This window comes from Littorina saxatilis, linkage group LG5, assembly GCF_037325665.1.
Source record: "Littorina saxatilis isolate snail1 linkage group LG5, US_GU_Lsax_2.0, whole genome shotgun sequence".
Lineage (NCBI taxonomy): Eukaryota > Metazoa > Mollusca > Gastropoda > Littorinimorpha > Littorinidae > Littorina > Littorina saxatilis.
In genome coordinates, this window is record NC_090249.1 from 1,017,922 (window position 1) to 1,030,140 (window position 12,219).

The 12,219-nt window shown below is 44.2% G+C and overlaps 2 protein-coding genes across 2 annotated transcripts in view; one reads left to right on the plus strand and one right to left on the minus strand.

The window, feature by feature from the left end:
- LOC138966022 (uncharacterized) overlaps window positions 1-9,720 on the plus strand; it is a 229,867-nt gene extending 220,147 nt beyond the window's left edge. The window contains exon 2 of the mRNA XM_070338111.1: window positions 8,882-9,720. Coding sequence (XP_070194212.1) covers window positions 8,924-9,712 — 789 coding nt within the window. The 5' untranslated portion in view covers window positions 8,882-8,923 and the 3' untranslated portion in view covers window positions 9,713-9,720. The remainder of the gene's footprint in view (window positions 1-8,881) is intronic.
- LOC138966017 (rapamycin-insensitive companion of mTOR-like) overlaps window positions 1-12,219 on the minus strand; it is an 83,358-nt gene that overhangs the window by 67,483 nt on the left and 3,656 nt on the right. Inside the window, exons 5-12 of the mRNA XM_070338107.1 lie at window positions 11,951-12,141; window positions 11,139-11,311; window positions 10,506-10,594; window positions 10,053-10,144; window positions 3,513-3,595; window positions 3,098-3,185; window positions 2,368-2,458; window positions 1,837-1,903 (exon numbers count right to left, since the gene is read on the minus strand). Of these exons, the coding sequence (XP_070194208.1) occupies window positions 1,837-1,903; window positions 2,368-2,458; window positions 3,098-3,185; window positions 3,513-3,595; window positions 10,053-10,144; window positions 10,506-10,594; window positions 11,139-11,311; window positions 11,951-12,141 (874 nt within the window). The remainder of the gene's footprint in view (window positions 1-1,836; window positions 1,904-2,367; window positions 2,459-3,097; window positions 3,186-3,512; window positions 3,596-10,052; window positions 10,145-10,505; window positions 10,595-11,138; window positions 11,312-11,950; window positions 12,142-12,219) is intronic.

The following is a 12,219-nucleotide window of genomic DNA, read 5'->3' on the forward strand; positions in this document are numbered from 1 at the left end:
CACTACCTCTATCAATGCCTGTAACAAAGCAATGTACCCTTGTCACCACCTCTATCTATGCCTGTAACAAAGCAATGTACCCTTGTCACCACCTCTATCAACGCCTGTAACAAAGCAATGTACCCTTGTCACCACCTCTATCAACGCCTGTAACAAAGCAATGTACCCTTGTCACCACCTCTATCAACGCCTGTAACAAAGCAATGTACCCTTGTCACCACCTCTATCAACGCCTGTAACAAAGCAATGTACCCTTGTCACCACCTCTATCAACGCCTGTAACAAAGCAATGTACCCTTGTCACCACCTCTATCAATGCCTGTAACAAAGCAATGTACCCTTGTCACCACCTCTATCAATGCCTGTAACAAAGCAATGTACCCTTGTCACCACCTCTATCAATGCCTGTAACAAAGCAATGTACCCTTGTCACCACCTCTATCAATGCCTGTAACAAAGCAATGTACCCTTGTCACCACCTCTATCAACGCCTGTAACAAAGCAATGTACCCTTGTCACCTCTATCAACGCCTGTAACAAAGCAATGTACCCTTGTCACCACCTCTATCAATGCCTGTAACAAAGCAATGTACCCTTGTCACCACCTCTATCAACGCCTGTAACAAAGCAATGTACCCTTGTCACCACCTCTATCTATGCCTGTAACAAAGCAATGTACCCTTGTCACCACCTCTATCAACGCCTGCAACAAAGCAATGTACCCTTGTCACCACCTCTATCAACGCCTGTAACAAAGCAATGTACCCTTGTCACCACCTCTATCAACGCCTGTAACAAAGCAATGTACCCTTGTCACCACCTCTATCAACGCCTGTAACAAAGCAATGTACGGAACTAAAATACTACACCACAGAACAAAATGGGGAAAAAATAAACAAGGGTTTTCACCATACAAGATTATGAAACACATCAATTTTCGAAAACAAAACATGCAATAACCAAAGTTATTTACCCTCTGAAGTAGTATCAGACATCAATGTTCCAATCAAAACATGCAGAATCTTTTAATTTTTTCAATTTTAACCTTCAATCAACTTCAATCAACCCTAACAGCTTACAAGGCTTAAAGCTCACGGTGACATGTTAAAACAAGAGGCGAAGCCATCAAGGCTCACGTAAGAAATCGACAAACAGTAACACACACACACACACACACACACACACACACACACACACACACACACACAGAAAGAGCATAGGTGAAACTGTGCAAGAAAGCGAGACACTAGATCTAGATCTGTCTGTCTGCATGTAGCCTACTTACAGGGACACGACTGCCAACTAGTCTCGGCCCGCTCAAAATAATAATGACCGAGACTTTCAGTACTTCCTTCGCGTGACGTCTAACCCTCTTACGTCATAATGTGACGTCAATGTAATGTGACGTCTTCAAATGTTAGAGTTTCTACCACAGACATACACACGCACGCACGCACATACGCACGCACGCACAGACAGACAAAGTTACGATCGCATAGGCTACACTTACGTGAGCCAATTAAGGATGGACCTGCCAGTTTGATTAAACCTCGTAACATAAGAGTCGAACGGATCACATCATTGTAACTTTCTGAGCTTGAGGCGATCATCCTTTTTTGAGGACGAAAATTGCTTGTTCATTTCAATGCTAGTTATTCTCTCACGTGCCAAGATATTGGTTCCGCATAAATCTCATTTACTCTTGTTGCACATGTATGCATTGAGAGCAATTACGTCCCTTTGTTTCACAGATCTTAAAACAGCGCTCTGCGTCATTTGTTTAAGATTCTTTCATCCATTGTAAAATATGATACACAGACACAGAAACATTCTCACCTCCAGCAGGCCGGCATTGATCCATGCACTCAACAGCAAGGCAAGGTGGTTTTCCACTAAGTTTGGGCTGCACACAGCAAAACATTTGTTATATTTCTGAGGAACCAGCCCTGACCTCCTCTAAATCTTTTTATTTTCTTGGCAAATTTCAGCAGCTAACCTCCTGGAGACATGAAAGAATATTAAATACTGCAGCAACAAAGGAACATACATCTGTGCAAGGCAGTTTTTACACCACCATCTACTCTATTGAAAAAACAAAACAAAAAACATCAACAACATAGCCTTGATCTTGTGCAAAAGCTACCTAAAATGAATTTTGCTAGCTTCTGATGTGTTTTGGAAATGACAGATTTTCAAACTTCAACCCCTTTGACTTCACAACCTGTGAGATTCTCAGGAAGGGTTAAAAGGATTTCTAACTTCAAATCTACATTTTCCCTTCTTTGCAATATTCATAAACGGTCTATTCTTTGAAAATGTGAACTGTACAAATGAGAATCAAGTGTTGACCAGAGTGCGTGCACTTACCGTGTGCTTGCACAGTGAGGTAACAAAGAGCGCCCCTCTTCTGCCACAAAGCCTTCTGACACTTTCCACAAATCCTTGTGTTCCGTGGGATCTGAGTCAAATACAGATGAAGAATTGCATTAGCATACAGATGATAAAACAGAAAATTCCATTTGCTATGCTTCTTCTTCTTCTTCTTTGTTCATGGGCTGAAACTCCCACGTTCACTCATGTTTTTCACAAGTGGATTTTTACACGTATGTCCGTTTTTAACCCGCCAGTCAGGCAACATACAGCGATTTCGGGGGAAGCATGCTTGGTATTTTCGTGTTTCTATAACCCACCGAACTCCGACATGGATTACAGGATCTTTTCTGTGCGTACTTGGTCTTGTGCTTACACATGAAGGTGGATAAGGCATTAGCAGGTCTGCACATAAGTACCTGGGAGATCAGAAAAATCTCTACCCTTAACCCACCAGGCGGCCACAGCCGGGATTTGAACTCACGACCTTCTCATTAGGAGGACGATGTCTTATCCACTACGCCCCTCATTTGCTATGCTAAAACAAAGCTATCTGAAAAAGTTTTCTTTGAATATGATAACTTACATTTTAGAAGACAGTTTCCAGTGCAATACACGAACCAATTAAACATGCTGAAAAGCAGTTCCAAGGCTTTACATGAAATGCATGTGAAATTCACAAACATTTCACATTATGATTATTAAGCCCAGACGCTTCAAAACTTACCGACACTGAGAAGAGCTAAAGAAAAGTCGTCAGTCCAGTCAGGCAGGGAAAGGCGAAACACATCTGAGATCATCTCTAAAATGTGTTTCTGAAAGAGAGATATGGGAGGGTGATTTTTGCGCCTCCGAGTCCACAGTAAGAAGCACACACAACTTTATGCATGACGTTTGAGATAACTGTGGGAACATAAAGGCGAGTCAGCATGATAATACATCAGCCAAATTAATCAAACATACCTTCTTTTTTTCAACACTGAAAGTTTAGATGATACTTCCCTAAATGAAACAAAAAGAATGATATCCAGTCCAAACTGCCTACTTCTCAATTTTCTTGATTATTTGCGCAACTGAACGTTCATAATTGTCTAGTTCAACAATCGAACAGTTCTTTAGACAAAGAAAAAAACCACACCTACCCTGATTTCAGTGTAAGGAAGGTAGAGGATTCCTATCAATGACTGTAAACCTGACCCTCTAGGGTGACACAGTCGTATCAAACCTGAAAACAAATCAAGGACAAAATAGCATGCACCGAGTGATAGCGATACTGCATTTACAAAATGAAAAACGTTTCTGTGGACAGTGTTCCCTCAACGGATGACCTCATAAATTTCAGTGGAGGTTTTAATCTGAGTACATCACACAAGAACTTAATTGATGTGTAAATTGACCTCCATTTGATAGTCCTAACTTGTGTAAATTGACCTCCATTTGATAGTCCTAACCTGTGTAAATTGACCTCCATTTGATAGTCCTAACTTGTGTAAATTGACCTCCATTTGATAGTCCTAACTTGTGTAAATTGACCTCCATTTTATAGTCCTAACCTGTGTAAATTGACCTCCATTTGATAGTCCTAACTTGTGTAAATTGACCTCCATTTGATAGTCCTAACCTGTGTAAATTGACCTCCATTTGATAGTCCTAACCTGTGTAAATTGACCTCCATTTGATAGTCCTAACTTGTGTAAATTGACCTCCATTTGATAGTCCTAACCTGTGTAAATTGACCTCCATTTGATAGTCCTAACCTGTGTAAATTGACCTCCATTTGATAGTCCTAACTTGTGTAAATTGACCTCCATTTGATAGTCCTAACCTGTGTAAATTGACCTCCATTTGATAGTCCTAACCTGTGTAAATTGACCTCCATTTGATAGTCCTAACTTGTGTAAATTGACCTCCATTTGATAGTCCTAACCTGTGTAAATTGACCTCCATTTGATAGTCCTAACCTGTGTAAATTGACCTCCATTTGATAGTCCTAACTTGTGTAAATTGACCTCCATTTTATAGTCCTAACCTGTGTAAATTGACCTCCATTTGATAGTCCTAACCTGTGTAAATTGACCTCCATTTGATAGTCCTAACCTGTGTAAATTGACCTCCATTTGATAGTCCTAACTTGTGTAAATTGACCTCCATTTGATAGTCCTAACTTGTGTAAATTGACCTCCATTTGATAGTCCTAACCTGTGTAAATTGACCTTCATTTGATAGTCCTAACCTGTGTAAATTGACCTCCATTTGATAGTCCTAACCTGTGTAAATTGACCTCCATTTGATAGTCCTAACTTGTGTAAATTGACCTCCATGTGATAGTCCTAACTTGTGTTAATTGACCTCCATTTGATAGTCCTAACCTCTGTAAATTGACCTCCATTTGATAGTCCTAACCTCTGTAAATTGACCTCCATTTGATAGTCCTAACTTGTGTAAATTGACCTCCATTTGATAGTCCTAACCTGTGTAAATTGACCTCCATTTGATAGTCCTAACCTGTGTAAATTGACCTCCATTTGATAGTCCTAACCTGTGTAAATTGACCTCCATTTGATAGTCCTAACCTGTGCAAATTGACCTCCATTTGATAGTCCTAACCTGTGTAAATTGACCTCCATTTGATAGTCCTAACTTGTGTAAATTGACCTCCATTTGATAGTCCTAACTTGTGTAAATTGAGCTCCATGTGATAGTCCTAACTTGTGTAAATTGACCTCCATTTGATAGTCCTAACCTGTGTAAATTGACCTCCATTTGATAGTCCTAACTTGTGTAAATTGACCTCCATTCCATTTGATAGTCCTAACATGTGTAAATTGACCTCCATTTGATAGTCCTAACCTGTGTAAATTGACCTCCATTTGATAGTCCTAACTTGTGTAAATTGACCTCCATTTGATAGTCCTAACCTGTGTAAATTGACCTCACTTGTGTAAATTGACCTCCATTTGATAGTCCTAACCTGTGTAAATTGACCTCCATTTGATAGTCCTAACTTGTGTAAATTGACCTCCATTTGATAGTCCTAACCTGTGTAAATTGACCTCCATTTGATAGTCCTAACCTGTGTAAATTGACCTCCATTTGATAGTCCTAACCTGTGTAAATTGACCTCCATTTGATAGTCCTAACCAGTGTAAATTGACCTCCATTTGATAGTCCTAACCAGTGTAAATTGACCTCCATTTGATAGTCCTAACCAATGTAAATTGACCTCCATTTGATCCACCACATGGCCCATTCCTTAACGTGGTGTGGTGGTTTGCGTGTCTCGGTGACCCCAAGAGCTATGCCAGCGGGAGTGTAAACTCCTGGCAGGGCTTCCCAAGCTGGACAGGCCGAAGGGTAGAGGCCAGACTAATATGGACCAACCTTGTGCTCACAGGGCAGGTCCTTTGGCCATGAGCTAAGGGTGAGGTAACCCTGACAGAAACCTCGAGTGCTGAAGACGTATGTGTTGGGCCGCACGGCGCACTCCAACAAACCACAACACTACGCATCAACTGCCATTATGACACTTGGAAACAGAATTGACAGTAATGGTGCTCGCCCTGTGAGGATCCACCAGGCAGGTGCAGCGCCGGGCTCCGCGCCTCAAAGGAGTCCACCCTCAGCTACTGGAGGTCCCTTCATCTCGTCTTGTGGAGCCAGGGGACGAGAAAGGAAAGCGACTGGCCGGAAAAACAGCAGAGCCAAGGACAACCCCACTATTAACATCATGCATTGGAATGCAGAGGGGGTATCCAATAAGAAGGAAGAATTAGAGCACTTCCTCTATGAAAACAGCATCAACATCTGCTGCATTCAGGAAACACACCTGCAAGAAGGGAAGCCCTTTAAGATCCGAGGGTACCAGGTGTTCAGGAGTGACCGACAAGGGAGGAAGAAAGGAGGAGTGATGACTCTGGTCAGGAACAACATAAATGCCAGTGAAACCAACAGATACATGGAAGAAGCAGAGTACATAGAAGTCAAGATAACGACCAATGACAGCAAGATGAACATCGTCAACTACTACTGCCCCAACGACAAGATGCTGTCGCTTGACACAATCCAGGTCCCTGACAGCGGCTTCCTCATCGCTGGAGACTTTAACAGCCAGTCCCAGAGTTGGGGATATAAAACACTAGACAGGCGAGGAGAAGACATTGAATCTTGGCAGGACGACAACCACCTGATCCTTGTCAACGACCCCAGAGATCCATCTACCTTCTACTCGCGCCGCTGGCACTCAACAACAACACCAGACCTGGCATTGTGCACGGATGACATCCACAAAAACATCTCAAGAAAAGTGGATGAACAGCTGGGTGGAAGCGACCATCGCCCAGTTCTCCTTACCATCAGTAGAGACTCAGCATCTGAGCATCCACAACACCCGAGATGGAACTACAAAAAGGCAAAGTGGGGACTGTTCAACATACGAACAAATGAGCTGACCAGAGCCATAGAAACAGAGGGGAGAAACATCAACAACGTGATAAAGGAATTCAATGCTAGCATAATCCAGGCAGCCAAGGACAGCATCCCACGTGGAGTGAGGAAGGACTACATCCCATACTGGTCCGATGAGCTGCAGAAGACGCACGATGCACTCACAAGAATGAGAGAAGAGGCAGAGACGAACCCTAGCCAGGAGAACAACATCAAACTCCAAGAAAGCAAAGCAAAACATCTGAAGACAAAGCTAGAGTGCAAGAGAAGAGGCTGGAGAGAAAAGACGGCAGGGCTGAATATGGAAAAAGACACAACAAAGCTCTGGAAACTTACAAGAGCACTGAATGAAGAGGGCAACAAGGGACAGAAGATCACCCTGGAGGAGGAAGGAAGAACACTCACTGGAAAAGCCGCTGCCAATGCTTTCGCCCAAGCATATCGGGGAGAAAGCGACACCACCATACCCCTGCCTCTACAAAAGGAAGTCAGAACAGAAATCAGAGAAAGAACAGAAAAAAACGTCCAGGATGCCATGCAACAAAACATCACCATGGCCGAGCTGAAGAATGCCATCAAGAAGCTCAAAAAGAAGAAGTCTCCAGGTCCAGACAACATTACGAATGAGATGTTGCAACACATAGGCAACTCGGCCCTCCAGAAACTACTGGGCATCTTCAACCTCAGCTGGAGACAGGGACAGGTACCTCAGTGCTGGAAGGAAGCCAGGATGATCCCAGTTTTAAAGAAAGGGAAAAACAAGACCAAAACCCTGAGCTACCGACCCATCAGCCTGACAAGCTGCGTATGCAAAACCATGGAGCGCATTGTCAACCAGCGCCTGCAGCTGTACCTGGAATCAGAAAGCATCATCGTCCCAGAACAAGCCGGCTTCCGACAGCACAGAAGTACGGAGGACCAGACAACACACCTTAGCCAGGTCATAGAGGATGCTTACCAGGCCCAGAAGGTCACCCTGGCCACTTTCATTGACCTGCAGAAGGCCTTCGACAAGGTCTGGAAAGATGGACTCCTTGTGAAGCTCCTACGTTCCGGCGTCAAAGGCAACATGTACCAGTGGACCAAGTCGTACCTGCACAACCGAAAGGCCAGAGTGCTGGTGGACGGTCACTGTGGCCGAAAGGTGCTACTACGCCAAGGAGTTCCACAGGGAGGAGTACTCTCCCCCACGCTATTCATACTCTTCATTAACGACCTGGTACCAGAGTTGCCCAAGGGAGTCCAAGCGGCACTGTATGCTGATGACCTTGTTCTCTGGTGCTCGGAAGAGTATGCAACCACAGCAACCTACAGGATGCAACTTGCCCTAGAAAAGGTTGCAGCGTGGGCGGAAGACTGGTGTGTGACCATCAACAGGGAGAAGACCACTGCCACTCTCTTCACACTCTCTGCCAAAGCGACACCTGGCAAACTGACCTTGGGTGACACACCCCTGAAATTTGAAGACCAGCAAACATACCTGGGGGTCACCTATGACAAGCGCATGACCTGGAAACAACACATCATGAATGCAGAGGGAAAGGCCAGGAGAAAACTAAACATCATGCGGAAGCTGGCAGGATCACACTGGGGTGCAAACGAGAAGATCTTGAAATCAGTCTACCAGGGGACTGTACGACCGCACCTTGAGTACGGATCAAGCTCTTGGGCAACAGCAGCCAAGACACACCAGCAGGCCCTAGACAAAGTACAGAACCAAGCGCTGAGAATCATCACGGGCGCAATGAAATCAACACCCATACAGAAGATGGAACAGGTGACTGGCATTCCTCCACTGAGCAAAAGGCGAGACTGCAAAACAATGGTACAAGCCACCAAGTACCAGTGCACTCATGACCATCCAATGAGTGACAGACTCAAGAAGATGTCCTCAGGCAGGCTGAAAAGATCAAGCTTCGCTCTTGAGGCAAGGGCTTTGCAGAAGAAACATCAGACAGAGATGCCAGAGCTAGTGGAGCCACCATCTTTCTCCCTTGACGCCCCACCCTGGGAAGACAGACAAGGAAACCTGGACATACAGACCAGTGTCCCCTGCCTCACAACAAAGGACGAGCAGAGCAATGTGACGAAAAAAGCCCTGACTCTTGCCATGCTTGAAGAAAGGTACCCCCAAGAAGCATGGATACGGGTGTATACTGATGGGTCAGCCACAGAGGCCGTCAAAAATGGAGGAGCGGGGGTGTATGTCCAGTACCCCAGTGGAGAGAGGCAAGCAGAGGCTATACCAACAGGCCTCCACTGTACAAACTACAGAGCTGAGGTACAGGCACTGATCCATGCAGCATACACCATCAACGACAGAGTCAACCATGACAACCAGGTGGTCTTCCTGACTGACGCTCTGTCAGTACTACAAGCAATGACCAGTAGCAAACTGCCTCAGCTGGAACACGCTCTACACAACATCAAAAGCCTGAGGACAGTACTGCAATGGATCCCCTCCCACTGTGGTGTACAAGGAAACGAAGAGGCGGACAGGATGGCAAAGCTGGGTACTGAAGATAAGCAAGAGAACAACCCTGTGAGCCTGACAGAGATGAAGACCATCATTAAGTCTCTGCACAGGACGCCCCAGCCACAGGACAGCTACCACCTGCTATCCAGACCACAGCAGGTGGTCATCTTCCGCCTGAGAACGGGACACAACAGACTTAACCAGCATCTCCACAAGAAGCTGCATGTTGTGCCCTCCCCCATGTGTTCTTGTGGGGAAGCAGAGCAGGACACGGCCCACATCCTACGAGACTGCAAGAACCACCAGGTGCTGAGAGAGGAAATCTGGCCAATGCCGGAGTCCCTGCACAACAAGCTGTACGGGCCAGTGGCTGCACTGCAGAGGACCACTAATTATATCTCGAGATCTGGACTCCAAGTGTGATCGGCGATCGAAAAGAAGAAGAAGAAGACCTCCATTTGATAGTCCTAACCTGTGTAAATTGACCTCCATTTGATAGTCCTAACCTGTGTAAATTGACCTCCATGTGATAGTCCTAACCTGTGTAAATTGACCTCCATTTGATAGTCCTAACCTGTGTAAATTGACCTCCATTTGATAGTCCTAACCTGTGTAAATTGACCTCCATTTCAAAACTCCCTCGTTTGAAGACTAGATTTTATCCGTTTTGTGTAGGTCTTAAAATGGGGATTCCACCATATAAAGATGATGAAAGTATACATAACATTGAAACAAAACCTTTCACAATCCAAGATCAATTTACCTGGCCAGGTATGCATCAAGGTAATTAGGGCCAACTTGCTGGCCACGAATCTGGTCTCTCGTTCTTCTCTGGCTCTGGATTCAATCTCATCTCTGAAAAAAACCCACTATCAGAATGTGTCTACCATACATGTATACAGGTAACACTGAAAGACTGCCTTGATATGAACTATTGTTATCGTCATACTTTGACATAAACAAATTTATTTTCTAAATTGAAAGCTTAGATATAAAAAAAAGTCAGTTACAGCAGCTCCTCTGTTAAACATGAGTGCCACAAAATGAGTGTCTCCACAAAACTAAAACAGCTAAATGATTTGTAACATAAGTCACAATCGAACAGCGCCTCCCCTCTCCCAACCCCCTTTCAACATCTCTCACTTTGTTTCTTTTGGCAACTCAATAATGAGAGACTTAACAATTTTCCTTCAAAGGTGCTGCAAAAATAACTCACCTCCGCATCTGCTGTTGATGTTGTTTGTCCTCTGCTGAGGTTTCCCCGCTCAGGTGGAACTGACTGTCTGTTAACGGCGCCAGCAGTGTCTGCACACAAAATGTCATAATGATAAAATATCCACAACAATTCTACATTTCTGCATGATCTAATACACAAAGGGAAGTAAGGGATCTAAATGCATACGACATGTTTAATAGTAAGTGAGGGTTATACAGAACCCGTCTCCTGGCATCTGAGAGAATAACAAGCATTGAAATGAGCAAACCACTTTCATTCTTTTGCATTTCTGCAGTTAATAAATTTGCTTGAAGCAAAGTAAATACATTCTGAGACATGCAGTCGGGTAAGCTCCAAGTAAATTACTTCATGTTCGGATAGTCGACTATCACCACAAGGCCAATATCTCATATTAGCCAGGAATCAAAATACAGGAAGACTTTCAACGTCAGCCATATCAGCATTATTTCTTCTTCTTCGATGTTCATGAACTTACATTCATGTTTTTGCACGAGTTGGGTCTTACGTGTGTGACCTTTTCCCTTGCATTTCAGGCAACCATACTCCAGTTTGGGGGGGGGGGGGGATATCAGGCACTAATAAAATATGAAGTAATGAAGGATCTGAACTTACCTCCAGGTCTGTGTGAGCCTTGATGTAGTGACGTGAGCGTGGGTGGTTCATCAGGTACATGATGGTACAGGTGAGAGATTCGTTCAGACGAGGATATTGATGGCTGTCGAGAATGTTCCATAACAGAGTGCTAATTCCACCGCACTTGCCAACCAGGTCGACATTGCGAAAGGCTGAAAAGGGTTAGGGTTAGCATCAACATCACTTAGGGTTAGGGTTAGGGTTAGGCTTAGCATCAACATCACTTCATTCTGGGTTAGGGTTAGGCTTAGCATCAACATCACTTCATTCTGGAAACCTATAGAATTGATGCTTGCTGCATACAATGTATTGTGAAAACAGAATGCAAACATGTGAACTCTTACGTGCACAGTCTCACACATTGTACAAACAGAGAGTGAGACACAGAATTCGACACACACACAAGTCTATTGACATCAAAACAGTCGTAGGGGGGAGAGAGGAACGCACACTGAGACAGGGAGGGACAGACAGACTCTGGTGTGGCATGTGTGTCTGTGTGTCTGTGTTTTCTGTCTGTGTGTCTGTTTATCTGTCTGTTTGTCTTGCCTGTCTGTTTATTTGTTTGTCTTGCCTGTGGTTGCTGTGCCACTGCTAATCTGCATGTATTACTCACTGAGTGCATTGAGGGCTGACTGTACGTGTTAACATAAAGCAAGCACAGAAACATGATAAGATGAACCAATGATAATCTGTAACAAACACATACACATACAAAACGCTCTCTACAAGCATCATAAGACAACAACTTCAAGAAGACAAACATCACATATAAAGGTGCAGCAACCAACCTATTTCACAGAGCGTGGCTAAACTGACTCGCAAAAAACGATCATGTTCGCTGGATCCATCATTGCCAATGGCTAGGAGGGTGTAGAGCAAAGAGCATGGCATCGCGTTGGGAGCCACAGAGTTGATCTGACGGATGAGGCGGATGGCATGCAGTCTTTCTATTTCGTTATCAAGGCAGACATCGAGACATCTGTGAAAGGAAAAATAAAATATAAAATAAAGGAACAACTGAACAACCCGGAAAAAAAGCCCCGCATTTACTATCGCA